Genomic DNA, 17,463 nt, shown 5'->3' with positions numbered 1-17,463 from the left:
ACTGCACTGTTCTCCTGGTGGATGAGCCACACCGTCACACTCATAGTCCCCCTGTCACACAGATGGCTGCCCCCCCACCCCCGCTGACCCACGGGGCTCCGGGCTCTCTCCCTGAAAGCAGCCAGTTCTTACCCCAGCAGAGACTCTTCCAGTTGAGTTGATGCTTCTTGCATGTTCTGAGCGAGAGCAGTCAGCGGGAGTTTTTTCTAGAAGGCAGAAGACAATGTGTTGGTTTCACTATTATTGACACCCGTTCTCGATGACCTGCTTCAGTAATTTCTCCTCCAGGCAAACCGCACAAGTAAGACAGAGCCTGTCTGGATTCAGGTTCTGGTCTCGAAGGCAGAAGCTATGTGAGCTCTATGTCCGTGTCCTCATGCCTGGGTAATATAGAGGCATGGTAACAATGCAGGTGTCCTAGGGCTGTCCCTCTATGGAGACGTTCAACGTCAAGTGCCCAGCACGTGGTAAGTGCTCAGTATGTGCTGACTGCTAGTATTGTTGTGGTTGCTGTTAGCTGTCATTTTTAATTAATTAAGTGCATATTGTGTCCCAGATACTGGGAACAGAAGACACAGACTTTGCTCTCTGATGATCATAACAAATACGTAAAATAAAATGCTTAATTTCAAAAACTTTTGCTAAAATAGTCATTCTTTCTTAAGATTTATTTATTTATTTTGAGAGAGAGAGAGAGCAGGGAGGAGCAGAGGGAGAGGGAGAGTCTTAAGCAGACTCCATGCTGAGCCTGACACAAGGCTCGGTCTCACAACCCTGAGATCATGACCTGAGCCAAAACCAAGAGTTGGTCATTTAGACAACATTGCTACCTAGGTGCCCTGAGAATACTCATTCTTAAACTGGCTCTTAATTTGGCTGTAATCATAATGAAATAGCTTCAGTTAAGTATCTAAAAATATCTGGCTAAATATCTGAAAAAGGTTTTTTTAAGGTATTTAAGCCCAAAGCCTATTAGTGATTCCTTGTTCATCTGGAAATGACCATAACGATCCTCTAATTAATGTTCTAATTGTCCAGCCAAGGGACCTGAAGCCCAGGGAAGTCAGGTGGACTGGCCAGGCACCCCGGTGAGGGGCCACAGAGCCGGAACCCCATGCCCATGGCCTGAGCCCCGGGTTAGGGCCTTGCCACCACTGGCTGATGGCTCATCTCAGAATATGGGTCAAAGGGGCCTGGAAAGTACCAGGGGCTGGCGATAACACAATCTGCTAACAAAAAAACCCACATTCAGTGCTGCAGGGCTCCAAGCGGCTTTGCCTCCTCAGTATAAAGGGCCCTCATGGCAAAGACACAGGGTCCATCTTGCCGTGGCACTGTTGAACCTTGACCTGTCACATGTTACCTGCCTTCCCTGCTTTCAGAGGGCTCCGTGCAATATACCTGCACCACATTTGCTTGTATTGTAGAGAATGTCTCTGGAGGGCTACACAAGAAACTACCAGTGCTGGTCATTCGGAGAGGGCAGCAGGGTGCCTGGGGAACAGGACTGGGACAGACCTCGCTTTACCTTCTCCTGTACATACTGGATTTTCACCATGTAAATATGGTGAAATATACTATATACAAATGTACTATTTATACTATTTATACTAAATATACTATAAATATACTATTCAAAACAGTATTTGAAATGCCAAGATAAACAACAACAACTGTATTTACCCATCTCTTATCTTCTCAAGTTGTTTTCAAGTAAGTAAATAGCAGGCCTCACCTGCCCCACAAAGAGACATTCCTAGATTCTACACTTCAAGACTAGGAAGACAGGAGAAAACGGGCAGCGTGCCTTGAACATGGTGAGTGTAATTCAGACATTTTCATAATGCTGCCTGCCTTTTTCTTTCTTTTTAAGGTTTATTCATTTTATTTGAGACATAGAGAGAGTGAGCATGCAGACAGGGGTGGGGAGGGACAGAAGGAGAGGGAGGGGGTAGAGAGGATCTCAAGCAGACTCTGTGCTGAGCACGGAGCCCAACGTGGGGCCTGATCTCATGACCCCAAGACCATGACCTGAGTGAAAACCAAGAGCTGGACGCACAGCACTGCACCCAGGCACCCCAGTAATGCTGACTTTCTGAGGGAATTTAAATCTAGGATAAATGCAATAATCAGGAGAAATATACTTTGTGCCACTCCGGAGCTCTGGACCAAAAAAAAAAAAAAAAAAAAAAATCATAAAAAGAGGGAGTCTACTTTGCAAGTATCAGAGAGCCCTGTGGTTTGCAGGCTCTGACCCCAAAGCTGCGACAATCCTGTTTTTGATGTATACAAATAAGGACATTGCGCTTACTTAACCCTGGGCTCCTTGATGAAGATGCTATCAACCACCGCCTTGCTCTTCCACGATCACAGCTGCGCACTGCCAAGGCACGGGCAGCTTTTTTATCGCCAGGATTCATTTAAAAAGTTCTAAAGTCATAATTCATAAAATGTGTGCCAACTACACAAAAAGCAGTCACTCCAGGTCTCACAGGACGCACAGCATGAGCTCTGCCATGTCCAGGTCTTAGACTGAGAAAACCACTGCCTCCGAGTCTTGTCTCTTCACACACATGTGAGCCTCTGAGAGGCTCCTCCTGTGTATTCTAGGGCCCTAGAGGCTGCTGCTGTTTTCTCCGCATTGTACTACCTCTGGGGTCACCTATCTTCTATCGTTTCTATGGTGACTGCTCCTCCCACGTGCACAGTGTAGACAGCCTCACAGCCCTGTCTTTGGCTCTTCTGTCTGAGGCTGGAAAAGGAAGCCTCTGGCATTAGGTTTTAGAAATGAGGGTCGGGCACCTTTGCCCCTGTTGCCTAGCACATGCCCATCGCCTGCCACTCATTGCCCTCCTTTACTGCGGGGCTACCACCTCCTTCAGGAAGCCTCGCCTGACTACCTCTCTCGTCCCATGATGCCCCATTCTTGGTCCTCCCATGATACCCTGTGCACACTTTGTTACACATGTCATTTTATAATGATCCCTTTGCGTGCCTCTCCCCACCGGGCTGTGAGCACCTTTAAGGTGGAGACTACCTCTTCTTCATTTTCTGTCTCTAGCACTTGTATACTGTAGGCACTTGATAAATACTTGTTTGTTTGTTTTTAAGGAGTATATGGGACACCCAGGTTGTGTCTTCAAGCAGTCAGAGGGAACGACCAGACATAACAACATGAAGGACAAGGCACAAGTACGAATGGGAGGAAGCGGGAGACACTGGGACTGTCAGGGGAAATGGGGTCAGATTATGAAGGGCTTGTCATGCTGAAGAGGTTGGACTATTAATCCCACCAACGGGAAGCAGCCAGCGCCCCCTTAAAGAGGCACCATGGGCATTAGGGGCCACTTCCGGTGTGGAATTACCCCTCCAGGCATTGCAGAATGTTTGGCATATTGCTCCCCTCCCTCCAAACACCAAAAGTGTCCCCCAGTTCCTACAGCAAGCCAAAGTGTCTCTACATTTTTTTTTTTTTCAGGCAGGAAGATGACATTTCAGAACATTCTGGTGATCTGGCTGGAGACAGGCTGGAAAACAAGGGAACCAGAGGCAGGAATTGAAGCTGAGGGAATGACCTCACTGTCCAGGTGAGAGGTAATCAGGTTTTGCTTTAAGGCAAAGGTGGCAGAGATGGGAGAGGAGGTGAGGAATTCAAAAGATATCCCCAATCACAGGACTTGCTCATCAAGCAGCTATGGGAGGGTGAGGATAAAAGGAAAGGGAACCTAAAGTAACCCTACAGTTTCTGGCTTGCATAATAGGGTGGGTGGAACTCGAGAGTCAACAAAGAAGGAAGAACTGGTCATGCGCGCTGAAATAGACATCTGGGGAAGGAAGTGTTTTTGCTTGGTTGAGATGGTTTAGAAGTCGCTGGCATAAACACACCAGCCAGAAGCCATGAGAACAGAGGAGGTGGCCCAAGGAATGTGGCTGGGGGAATAAGGAGAAGGACAGAGCTTTAGGGTACCCTGTGAAAAGGATCAGTAGAACAGAAGCCATGGCAAGAGGAGAGGAGCCGTGGGGACAGGACCAGGGAACTGGCTCCAGTTCTGTGGGACTGGACCTGCAGCAGACATTCCTACAATTGTGGGTGTGCGCAAAGTTCCACTCGCTGGTCTTTACCTACTGCAGCCAAGCAAGTATTGCACAAGAGAGGAAGAACCCTGTTGTCTCGATGTCCCATAGATGTCTGTAGGAAAAATCAAAGGGTGACACAGATCACCCACATGCCAGTTCTTCCTTTTGAGACATCTGGTGACAGACAAAACACTGCGGCAAATCACAGCTTCCCAGGATGCCCCTGAAACTATCACCTTAATGGTATATGGGCTTCCAAGGGTTAGCATATGCAGCCGAGTCCGGATCTCATAAACCCAAGGACGGGACGGCCCCATGACCACTGTTGCTGGTGGCACAGGAGGAAATGGATGGACACATTCGACGGTTCTCCTGGAGTTCAGCCCTCTTCCTCTCTACGACAGCATCCTGACTTCTCTTAGGGATTTACCCGGGGCTCAATAAAGCCTGTGAGCTGGAAGTGGCTCTGCAGCCCACACTCTAGGGCTGGGCCCCAATTAGCTTAAGCCAACCAGCACACCCCATCTCCTCTCCAACCTCACCCCTGCCCACAGTAACCAGGGTGGAATGGGAATGTTCAGGAATGGGAAATATGGCTCAATATGAACCAATGCAATGGGAGGTGGTTTCTACCTGCCAAGGACCTGGAAAAAGAAGATTTCCCACTCCATTAAGAAAACTACTGAAGCATGCTTTCTATTCCTGCCAGACATGCACAAGGAAGCAAGCAGCTCATGGAAGCTGCTGGTGGCCAACCTGTGACCACTGACAGGAGCCCATGTAGGGATAAAGCAGACAATGAAGAAGACAGAAGGGACAGAGGAAAGAAAGTAGGGTTCTGGTCAAACCACTGAAATGCTAGCCCAAGTTTTACCTCAAGTCCACCCCAGCTTTTGGAATTTTCAGTTAGTAAGCCAATAAATTATGTCCATTTTCCAAGTCCACTTAAGACAGGCTTTCAGCTTTTTTGCCACCAAAGCATTCCTAACAGACATCTGTCTTATCAATGACAAATGGCTCACTAAGTCTTTAAAAGCACCTGGAGAAAATTCAGTGTGAGCAGGGCTTTTGGCTCAGCAATGTCTTTTTTTTTTTTTTTTTTTTAAGATTTTATTTATTTATTTGACAGAGATCACAAGTAGGCAGAGAGGCAGGAAGAGAGAGAGGAGGGAAGCAGGCTTCCTGCTGAGCAGAGAACCCGATTTGGGGCTCGATCCTAGGACTCTGGGATCATGACCTGAGCCGAAGGCAGAGGCTTTAACCCACTGAGCCACCCAGGTGCCCCTGGCTCAGCAACATCTTAAGCACAAAAGAATGTTCTGGTCAGGCAGGTGGCATGAGAGTAAATGGCAATACAAGGTATAAATCAGCAAGGCAACGCTGCTGCTCCTGCTTGAGGAAAACCAACGGGCCGCAGCATGCAAAGCCTCACAGAGACACAAGGACCACGGCCCCGAGTCACATCCACTACTCACGTATCTCCTCTCAGCGTCGGTGCCATGCTGGCCCTGGAAACATGCCATCAGACGCTTGTGCGAATGGTGACACATTGACCGAACCGTGTCCAGGCGCCGCTCGATCTGACAAAACAGAGACAAATGAGCCATTTGCAAGGGGCTGAAGAACACATCCAGGCTCTTCCTCCATGGCGCTGGCACGCAGGCAGGAAAAGCATCCCATGGTCTAAGTGTTCAGCTCTTGGGTGGACGTGGAAATGGTTCCCATTCACTTACACCAGCGGTTCTCACTACTGATATTTGGGGCCAAATAATTCCAGGTGTGGGAGGGGTTTCCATCTCTCAAGGGCTAAGTCTGCACGCAGGGAGGGAGCGGAGTCTGGACCAAAACCTGCCATCAGAAAGAGTGGTGGCAGCCCAGTTACACACCACAGCGCCCACAAAGCCCAGGCTCCAGCCTGCGGGAATGCAGGTGCACACCTCAGGCCCAGCTCCACTGCCAAGCAGAAACAACCTGAGGGACAATCAGAAGTAATCCCCCGCAGATGGCGACCATGCCTTCCACGCACAGGACATCAGGCTGAGGGACCAGAATCAACGTTCTGCAATTTCCACGCAAGGTCAGTGTCTTCAAAATGGCTCCTTATTGGGTTTAGGATGGGTTTTTGGCTTTGTTTTTGTTTTGTTTTGAATAAACCTCTAAAGCAGAAGGGACAGCCAAGAGTAAGAAATACCGACTAAGGGGACCCACGCATCACGATTTAGCTTCCCAAAATATTATTGCTGGGATATGGCTGTTTATGGCAAAGAGAGCTGCTTTTCACGGGAAGGAATGCCAAAAATGTGTATTCTGATGACTCATTAAGACCAAGTGCAGGCCCTTAGGGATGCTTTCTATTTTAAAGAAAAATCAACAAATTCAAAACAGAATGCATTATTACCCTGCAATATTTTACCCAGTGTTATGGTTCTGTGTTTCTTCCTTGAAGGTCCTCACTGCCCCAGCAGCTTTTCTTCAGAGCCAAGGCCCGACCACCAGGACCCTGATCTGGCAGGCACATAAGGAGCAGATGCCACATCACCTCCCCCCGATCTTATAATGACCAGATTTTAAAACACTGGGAAAATAATACACATTCTTTATTTGCCAAGAAAACAGGCAAAATCAAAACCAAAATAAACAAGAGCACCCCATAATTTCACTTTGATTCTGATTGCCACGAGAAAACTATCAAGTTCACAGGGACGGGGGCCTCAGCGTCTTTTGTTCACTGACTTCTCCCGAGTGCCTGGAATGCTATCTGGTTCGCAAATATAAGGTGTTCATTTAATATCTGTTGAAAGGACAAGTATGCATCACGTCCCTGGGCAAGGTAGTAGAAAAAGAATAGTAATTAAGTTGAGGTTCTCACCCTCCCGGGATTCACAGCCTCCCAGGGAACTGCCACAGGAGCAAAATAAACTTACCAGTGAAAAACAAGAGGCAAAATAGAGCCTCTTGAACTGATCTAAGAGGCAGGGGGATACCGAGCAAATTCAAGGAAGTTCCACACCAGAAACAAACAAACAAATCTCTGTGGCTTGGGATCCATCCCTCCTGCTTTCCTGTTTAACCCATTAACTCCTGCTAATACCTTATGGGGTGGATATAGCCATTATCTTCATTTTAGAGAAGTGGAAACTGGGGCACAGGGAGGTTCAATAAATCTCTGAGGCCACAGAGCGAGTCAAGGGCAGACCTGGGTAGGAAGGCTCCGCACTTGTACCCATTACTCTCTTTCTTTATAGTCAAAGAAGGGGGAAACCATCTGTAGCAATGATGGCAGATGTGGAGTAAGTATCTGTGTCATGAACTGAGGTGTTCCTAGAAACTGGCACACTCTTGGGTTCCCAGTGGATGTACGGGCAAAGAGATAAGCACAGACGGTTGCCGCCTGCCTTCTATGGGAACTCTGCCATCCTTGAACTGCCTGAGGGCCCTTTGGCTGCATCTTGGGGCTTCAAGGATTCAATGAGATCATGTGTTTACTGATGCGGGATGTGGGAGACAGAACATGGACATGAAAACCCAGTCAAGTTAACGGTTAACTAATACCAAACAACATTGCTGGAAGTCTGAAAATGAAGTTGAAATACATGGTAAAAGCCAGCGAGGAAATATTATTAAGAACATGATTGTCTAACAAATCTGGGGGGGGGGAAACCTTCTAATCCTTAATGAAAACTTCTGTCCTTTAAAAAAAAGGGGGGGAGGGATGCTCTTAAAATCTTGTACCTGTGGCTGGCTGTCATAATTGAGAAGGATGTTCTGACAAGGGATGGTACAAGCCACATTCTTCTAAACTATGCTAGCTCCTTCTCTCCCTAGGGAGGGAGGGAGTGTCACCTGGGAGCAGATCTTTGGTCTTCTGGGGTCAAGTGCACACACCTACTGTGGGTTATGGAAATAACACGAGCAAGGAGGCTTCAGAGAAACCTCAGTGCAGGAGGGGCTCTGTCCTTCCCAGTGTGCTCTGGGGTGGGCGGGGGAGGGGAGGTTCTGAGGTGGAGCGAAGGCATGTGTATAAAGGGTCCCAGGCCTTCTGGGAGAAACTGCGAGCCCCAGAGTTCAGGAAGCCTGTTGAGAGATGAAGTGCAGGAGCCCTGGCTGAGGTCCCCACAGGAAACACCCCTCCCTATGGAGAGGAAAAGACATCCAGGTGGGTGGCAGACCACCTCGGGGCCTCAGAGCAGTTCTGCCAGATCTGGTCACTGTCACTGAGACTCTAAGTCCCTCGGGACCCAGCTCAGCCCAGAACTGGGGAACAACAGCATGAAAGGGAAGGAGAAGTGGAAACTCTAGGCTGGAGCCAGTGGGGCCCTCCGCCACAGCTGGCAGGGCCTGTCCCATCTAGGACACCATCCCAGCAGCAAACAACAGTCCCTCCGCCTGCCCAGGACCCGTGACCAGGCTGCAGTGCCAGTGAACTGGCCCATATACCCCACCCCAACACCTGGCACTTGAAAGCAGGACTAGCCCCATCTGAACTTCATAACATGACACCAGAGTTTCAGATCCCTTTTCCATCACCACGCAGCCCAACTGCTCTTTTTAAGGGATCAGAACCACACTGATCCATTTTATTTTATTCTGTTTCATCAGAGAATACACACATACACACATACGTCCATCCATCCATCCGCTTCCATTCTCACCTATGAGATTTGGTTTGGTTTGGTTTTCCTCTTTAAACAAAGCACCTGAAAAAGATTTTTATTACCTGTAACAGATCTTCACTGAGGACTTCTGTTTTCTCGGCTCTGTGGGGGGGGGGGGGAATCAAAAGTTCAGAGTTAGGAATCCAGAAATGCAAAGCAACTCAGGAAATTCAGTAATAATCATCTTGGAGCTTAAAACAAAACAGGCAGGAATGAATGATAACGTGGGGAGAAATTCCACCGATGTTTACATCAGAGGGCTGCTTAAGCAAAACCAAAGAAAACCAAAGTTTGCAGAGAATGGCAACCCCAAACAAGAGCCAAGGATGGAGACAAGTGGCTCCCCTACGTGGGCTGTACAGAATCCCTGGCAGGGGGGCGGGGGGAGTGTGCTGACATAAAATGCCAGTTTCCAGGTCCCAACCCTATTCTAATTTAGCAGGTCCAGGACAAGATCCTGCTACATTCTGAAGAATCCCCTCCTGCCCAGAATTCCATGGCCCCAGACCCACAGACCACCCTTTGGGAAAAGCCTGCTTAGAGAAGCTTAAACTTCATTTCTTAAAATGATCATTTCTGAGTTTCACGGCCTTACTGAAACAGGTTTGTCACAAATCCAGGAACAGGATTCAACAATACCCACTCAAGATGGTAACATCTGAGCATTCTCTCTTTCCAGTATCTCATCTCGCCTTTAAAAAGAAACCATATTTTCAGCTTTCCTCCACCTACGCCTTCCAACTACCATTAACTACATTAACCCCATAGACCTTTCCAGAAAAGCCGACCGGCTGCCCCACAATCAGCACAGGGGCATTCAGAGCTGCTCGAGCCTCGGTTGCCAGATTACAGTACTTTCTTTTTTTTTTTTTTTTCCAAGGTTTTTTTTTTTTTTTCATTTATGTATTTGACACAGAGAGAGAGAGAGCACAAGCAGGGGAGCAGCAGGCAGATGGAGACAGAGAAGCACGGTCCTCGCTGAGCAGGAAGCCTGATGAGGGGCTCAATCCCAGGACCCTGGGATCATGACCTAAGCTGATGGCAGATGCTTAACAGACTGAGCCCCCCAGGCACCTCGATCGCAGTACTTTCTTAAGAAGACTTTCCTCTGCAGTCCAAAAGGACAGTGCCTTTGCTGTACATAAACCCAGAATGACAGCAATCGAGGTGCCCTGTTGGGACTTCTGGTTTAAACAGTGATTGAAGCCAAGTCAATGAACATCCCTACCTAACTCCCAAATGAACAAGGAAACTTTTAAAGGGAAAAGAAAAAGTCTGTTTCAGCCCTGAATGTTGGCAGAGTTGGAAAAAGGGGAAGACCATCAATGAACCAGAATTCTGAAGCCTTTTAATAAGATTTACTGCAGAATAGAAGGCTGCATGACCTTCCCCGTGAACGAAATCTAATGCAAGAGAAGGAAAAGCCATTTGGCCAGAAAGTGGATGGGACCCCCTGAGACTGACCTCAAAACACTGCTAAGCTTAGTTCAGTACAAGTCATCTGCTTGAGGTGTGGTGGTGCACACCTCCAGCCCACGCTTGGACGATGGCAGATCAAGTAAAGCTGGCACTGCTACAAAGGATTCCAAGACCAGTTGTCGCTGCAGTGCCCTAGTTAACGCAGATATGCCAACAGCAGTGGCTCACACACCAGTTCCTGCAGGAACCCAGAACTCTGGGCTCCCAGGTTACCTGAACCTGGGATACCAGAACTCAGATACCTCCCAGGTCCACAGGAGCAGAGCCTGGAGATGAGGTCAAAGCCCCCGCTTTCAGAGAAGGCCAACTTTCAACTCTATGAATAAGTTCCGCAAGCAGCGGGCCAAATTATGCCATCCCAGACCTTGCTTGGCATGCATGGTGCCAGGCATTGCGGAAGCACCAAACATAAGTAAGCATGCCAGTTAGGGAAGTGGGGCAGGGCCCCAGCTGACTAGGAGTTCAAGTAACCAGCCTCAAAAAGAACTCTGATGACCAGACTCGCAAGGACATACCTCGCATGAGACCACCATAGCTTCACCATGACTTCTGTTCTCCAATAGCCTTGTCCCTCCTCTAGCAAAATAGCAGCACTAGATTGTATAACTTTGGCCTCATCTTCTCTGGCCAGGATCCTGTATGCCTGGGATAGAACCGTGAAACCTCTTCCTTCTGTAAGTATAAGTATACACAGACCAAAGTCCCCAAGGCCTATTGAAACATTCAGAGTTCAAAAGAAGAGATTCAGAACCAGTAAGTCCTTTGATGAGATAAAATTATTTAAAAAATATAACAGAAGAAGAGGAAAACTCAATTTTAAAGTCCCAATGTGGACCATTAGCAGGTATGAGAAAGTTACTAATAGCTGAGAACCAACTGTATGCATCTTTTCCCAGCAACTTGTTCAGTGACCTCACACTGGTAATTTGGAATGAAAAATCAAACACAATACAAACAAATGCAAACAATACAAATCAGGGCTTTTGTTGGGGGGGGTTGTCAAACATCTATGAGCACAGCACTGCAACAGCCACAAAGAAAATAAAGCAAACGTAAAAACAAACCAAGTATTAACTGCAAGAAAAAACAAAAAGTCCATCAGAAAGAGTCATAGTACACTACTATGCTTAGCTGCAAATAATTGATTGTATATAAAAATGTAAATATCAAACAGTAGTGTATCCAAAAATTGTTAATATAACTGTATCGGAAGGATAAGGGAACAGAAGTGAGGAGAAAGTCAAATAAGAGCACGAAACCCTCGTTATCATGACAGTAAGCCAATAAGTAATAACTAAAACTTCATAACTTGAAGGATAGCAGTTTACATATTTGTCTATAAATGTATACATGAGTAAATGCCAGAATAAACAGAAATTTGAAAATAGTTTCCTCTGGGGCTGGGGACTCTCACCTGGGAGAATGAGATTAATAGAGAGAGAACCCACTGTGGTAAGTCTTTTACCATTACTGGACTTTTTAAACTACCTGTATAGATAGTTTCAAATTTTAAAAAATAATATATTAGTTACATTTTTCAGGGACATGCTTGATATGGTTTCAAGTGATGCGTAACTTCAAGTGAAGCATAACTGTAACTTAAAACAATGGGTCCAACTGCTAATCTGCACAAAACTATACAGAGTGTCCAGACTATAAAACAAATTTGTATATTTAATGTCCTTCTTTTCAAATTAACAACCAACCCTTTGCTTTAAATTCAAAGGTACTTTACCAAAAAAGCTATTTGGAGGTGGAGATATACATGGAACATATAATAGGAAAATGTTAACATCTTGCTTAAAAATAAATTTATCCTATGTTTCCTGCCCCTGTGGACACTCTATATTACATTGATAAAATTAGTTTTATTTTTTTTAATTTAAAAAAATTTTTTAAGATTTTATTTATTTATTTGACAGAAAGAAAGAGAGAGCATAAGCAGGGAGAGTGGCAGGCAGAGGGAGAGGGAGAAGCAAACCCCCCGTGCTAAGCAGGGGGCCCCATACGGAACTCAGTCCCAGGACCTTGGGATCATGACCTGAGTCAAAGGCAGATGCTTAACTGACTGAGCTACCCAGGCACTGTGATAAAATTAATTTGAGAGAGAAATCCAATTTCTCTAAAAACTTGTTTATTTGAGAGAGAGAACACACATGTATGAGCAGGGGGAGGGCAGAGGGAGAGGGAGAGAATCTCAGGCAGACTCCCCACTGAGCGTGGGGTTCGATCTCATGACCTGAGCCCAAATCAAGAGGATGCTTAACCGACTAAGCCACCCAGGCATCCCCCCAAATGTATCTTTTTAACCAGATTTTTTAAATTCACTGAAATTATTAAAAATTACCTATTATCAGAAATGATTACTTTACTGAGCTTTACCAGCCTTACTGACCTATAATTGACAAATAAAACTATACTTATGTATATTATATATATATATATATTTAGAGTATATAATGTAACAATTCAGCTTGCATATATATTGTGAAATGATGACCCTAATCAGGTTAATGAACATATCCATCACGTTCCACAGTTTCCTTTTTTGTAACAGTAGTTGTGAGAATGCTTAAGATCTACTCTCAACAATTTTTAAGTATATAATATAGTATTACTATAATCCCCAGAGCTTATTCTTTTTCATTTTATTTATTTATTTATTTATTTATTTGACAGAGAGAGAAAGAGAGATCACAAGCAGGCAGAAAGGTAGGCATAGGGGGAGGGGGAAGCAGGCTCCCCGCCAAGCAGAGAGCCCAATGCAGGGCTCGATCCCAGGACCCTGAGATCATGACCTCAGCCGAAGGCAGAGGCTTAACCCACTGAGCCACCCAGGCGTGCCCCGCCCCCCAGAGTTTATTCTTTTTATAACTGAAGGCCTGTACTCCTTGACTAGCATCTTCCCACCCTTTAGCCCCTGGTGACCATCATTCTACGTTGTTTCTATAGATGTGACCTTCTTTTTTTTTTTTTTAGATTCTACACATAAGTGAGAGCATACAGGATTCGTCTTTCTTTGTCTGGCTTATTTTTAAACACAATATCCTTCAGGTTCATTCATGTTGTTGCAAATGGCAGAATTTCCTTCTTTCTCATGGCTGAATAATATTCCTCTGTGTGTGTGTGTGTGTGTGTGTGTGTGATGTATGTGTGTACATACCATAGACACATATATGTATGTATCACACTCACACCCCCTACAACTTCTTTATCCATCCGTCAACCAACACTTAGGTTGTTTCCGTACCTTAGTTGTTGTGAACAACGCTGTGGTGAATATAGGAGTGCAGATATCTTTTGAGATGCTGACTGCATTTTCTTCAGATATATACTCAGCAAGTGGGTTTGCTGCATCATATGGTAGCTCTATTTTTAATTTTCTGTGGAACCTCTATACTGTTTTCCATGATGACTGTGTTCTCATCAAAGTACACCTGGGTCTCAATTTCTCCATATTGTCATCAACATTTGCTATCTCTCGCCTCTTTTATAATAGCCATTCTTACAGGTAGGAGGTGATATCTCATTATGGTTTTGATTTGCGCTTCCCTGATTATTAGTGATGTTCAGCACCTATGCATGTACCTGTCGGCCACATATATTTCTTCTTTGGAAAAATGTCTAGTTAGGTCTTTTGCCCATTTTTAAACCAGGTCATTTGGTTGTTTTTTTTTTTTTTTAACCACTGAGTTGTATGAATTCATTATGTATTTTGGGTATTAGCCCCATATTTATAATTTACAAATATATTTTCCCATTCTGCAGGTTGCTTTTTCATTTTCATTGCGTCCTTGCTGTGCAGAAGCTTTTTAGTTTCTGTAGTCCTACCTATGTATTGTTGCTTTTGCTGACAGTGCCTTTGGTGTTATATCCAAAAAATCAATGCCAAGGTAGATGTCAAGGAACTTTTTCCCTATATTTTCTTCTAGGAGATTTGTGGTTCCTAATATTACATCTAATTCTCTAAATCATTTTGAGTTAATTTTTTTAGAGTGGTACAAGGTAGGGGTCCGGTTTGCCTTCTTTTCCCAACGTTATTCATTCAAGAGATTGTCTCTTCCCCATTGTGCATTCTCTGTGCCCTTGTCAACAATTAGATGACTATTTACATGTGGATTTATTTCTGGGCTCCCAAATCTTCCACTGATTTATGTTGTTGTTGTTGTTGTTTTTTTAATGCCAAGACCATACTATTTTGATTACTACAGCTTTGTAACAGGTAGACCCTTGGACAACTCAGGAGTTAGATGTGTTAACCCCTTTGCAGCCAAAAATCAGCATATAGATTTTAACTCCCAGAAAGTTTAACTACTAATAGCCCTACTGTTGACCAGAAGCCTCACTGATTAACATCTTTATATGCTATGTGCCTTATTTACTGTATTCTTACAATAAATTAAGTTAGAGGGAAAAATTATGATTAAACAAATTGTAAGGAAGAGAAAATACATTTACTTTACTGGACTGTAAAAACTCTGTATGTAAGCTATTCAAACCCATGTTGTTTGTTCAAGGGTCAAGTAGTTTGGAATCAGGAAGTCTGATGGCTCCAGCCGTGTTCTTTTTGCTCAGGATTGTTTTGGCTATTTGGGCCTATTGTGGTTGCATGTGGATTTTAGAAGTATTTTTCTCCTTCTGTGAAAAATGGCACTGGAATTTTTAAAAAAGATTTTATTTACTTATTTGACAGAGAGAGAGCACAAGTAGGCAGAGGGGCAGGCAGAGGGAGAGGGAGAAGCAAACTCCCCACTGAGCAAGGAGCTCGATGTGGGACTCAATTCCGGGACCATGGGATCATGACCTGAGCCAAAGGCAGCCATTAACCGACTAAGCCACCTAGGCACCCCAATGCCATTGGAATTTTGATAGACAGCTTTGGGTAGTATGGACATTTTAATAATACTAAATCTTCCAATCCATGAATACAGGATATCTGGGAAAGATGACTTTTAACTGACAAATCATGATTCTGGAATGTAATATACAAATTGGGGTGGCTCCTTCACACAATAATACTCCCGCTGGCCTATGCTATCCCAACCTTCATTTTAGGGAGCCACCACTGCCCCTATTTCCCCCAACATGTGGTCCAAATGACTTCATCTTCCTCATCACTGCAACCGGTCCAAGTCTCAGTCCTTTGTATGTTGAATTGTTTTGAAGTGTTCATCTTTACCAGAGACCTAGAATTTTTACCCAAGGCAAGTCCAGCAAGTATTCAGAATACTGGCTGCGGTGCCCATTTAAAGGATTTATAAGCCCCTTGGTTTTTACTGAGATGTGATTTTTTTTTTTTTAAGGATTTTATTTATTTATTTACTTGAGAGAGAGCAAGAGTGAGAGAGCACGAGCAGGTGGAGCAGCAGGCAGAGGGAGAAGCAGGCTCTCTGCTGAACGGGGAGCCCAACACAGGACTCCATCCCAAGGCCCTGGGGTCACGACCTGAGCTGAAGGCAGACGTTAACCGACCAAGCCACCCAGGCGCCCCATCTGAGATGTGATTTTTTTTTTATCAGATTTTAAAAATTCATTAATAAAGCAAAGAGGGGAGAAACATATTAAACTTATCAAGGCACCTTAAAGTGATCCAAAATTTTTAAAAATAATACTTGCTAAATCAGATTATTTTAAATCAGACATTTTGCTACACAGATACAAACTTTTTGTTATATGGGACTTTTTTCTGCTTTGTCAGAGCCGTCTTTGTGTGCAGTGTTCTGTGCTTGAAAACACACTTGAATGTTTCCTGTCTGTAACTGGGAAAACAATACAAAGCAGGAAAGCATTTCCCGCTCGCCATTTTACTCTGGGGTTTGTTTTTTCCTACGCACGCCACTGTACAGTTTCACAAGTCATTCAAACAAGGCTTACAGCAAGCAGCAGTTGTAATTTCTTGATTACTTTTTGGTAAAGCATAACCTTTTTCCTTATAACTCCCAAAGCCTTACAGCAGCAGGGCTGTGCAGACCTTTATGCCCCCCACCCCCTTCTCCCTTGACTGGTTGTAGTTCTGTCCCACCTTGCAGTTGAGGCTAACCAAAGTCTCACTCAGCCCCCTTCCCAGGCCACGAGAAAATGGAAATGCATCCAATCTAAAGTCATTCAGCTCACCAAAAAAGACAGAGATGCTTCAACTAGGACACAGGGCCAAAGGAGAATCTCCAGCTGGCCCAACAACTTCCAACCCTAATGGCAGACTGATTTCTGGAAAGGTTTCTGCCAAGGCTATGTTCAAATGCCTGACACCATGATTGTGAACCGCCATCTTGTTTCCCTGGATACCACCTACTACACTCGGGCCACATACACCTACATGAGGCATGTACTCCAAGCGCCACAGAAATCAGTGCTTGAGGCCACATCTCCAATGCATGCTCTGATCGTCCAAGCACTGCATATTACTAACCTCGCCCCTGCCAGCAGAGAGTTCCACAGGGGCAGAGACCAAGTCTATCGTAGCCATCGCTCCCCGGGCTCCAGCACCCTTCTTGCCACCTGTCTGCCACACAGCAGATGCTTCGTAAAAATACACCAAATGAATCAGTAGAAAAGTAAATGGCTGTCCCAACAATAGAGCAATGGCTTGAAAAAAGGATCTTTCTTGATTTCAAAAGAGGTAGCAAGAAAAAAGAATTCAATAGCAGTAGGCAGGAAGGCAGACGTATGCATAGAATTGCCTTCCACAATAAAATCCACAATGACTAAAATTCAAAGGTGATAGTGCCTTCCCAAGTTAATGTTTTTTTTAATGAAAAAAAATACAGAAAGTAAACTATCCATATTACCAGGGGTCAGCAAACAATGGCCTACAGGTGCAATCTAGCTCACTGCCTGTTTTTGTATGACCAGTAAGGTAAGAATAATTGCTACTTTAAAATGGTTGGGGGAGGGGTGGCTGGGTGGCTCAGTCAGTTAAGCATCTGCTTTTGGCTCATGATTCTGCTTCTCCCTCTGCCTCTGCTCCTTCCCCCTGATTGTGCTCTCTCTCTCATTCTGTCTCTCTAAAATAAATAAATCTTAAAAAAAAAAAAAATGCTGGGGGGGAACCCAAAAGAGGAATATATAATGCAATGCACCAGAATTACCTGACATTCAAGTTTCCATGTGCACAAATAAAGTTTTATTGGAACACAGTGAGGCTGACTGGTGGATGTATTATCAATGGCTGCTTTCATGCTACAACAGCAGAGCTGAGTTGTTCTAACAGAGACCAGACGGCCTGTGGAGCTCAAAGTATTTACTCTCTGGC

The 17,463-nt window shown here is 44.9% G+C and overlaps 1 protein-coding gene across 5 annotated transcripts in view; it reads right to left on the bottom strand.

The window, feature by feature from the left end:
- Nucleotides 1–17,463, bottom strand: part of ARHGAP17 (Rho GTPase activating protein 17) — an 83,922-nt gene that overhangs the window by 40,704 nt on the left and 25,755 nt on the right. For all 5 annotated transcript variants that reach the window (XR_004384410.1, XM_032872863.1, XM_032872864.1 and 2 more), the window contains exons 2-4: nt 8,795–8,834; nt 5,553–5,657; nt 133–206 (exon numbers count right to left, since the gene is read on the bottom strand). Coding sequence is in view for 4 of the 5 variants with exons in the window: in XM_032872863.1 (XP_032728754.1) it covers nt 133–206; nt 5,553–5,657; nt 8,795–8,834 (219 nt within the window). In the remaining variant the exon portion in view is untranslated. The remainder of the gene's footprint in view (nt 1–132; nt 207–5,552; nt 5,658–8,794; nt 8,835–17,463) is intronic.

The sequence above is a fragment of the Lontra canadensis genome, unplaced genomic scaffold, assembly GCF_010015895.1.
Source record: "Lontra canadensis isolate GAN:19392208 unplaced genomic scaffold, GSC_riverotter_1.0 scaffold45, whole genome shotgun sequence".
In the NCBI taxonomy this organism is placed as follows: domain Eukaryota; kingdom Metazoa; phylum Chordata; class Mammalia; order Carnivora; family Mustelidae; genus Lontra; species Lontra canadensis.
Note: the sequence above shows the minus strand (reverse complement) of the source record. Positions and strands in the feature narration are given on the sequence as shown.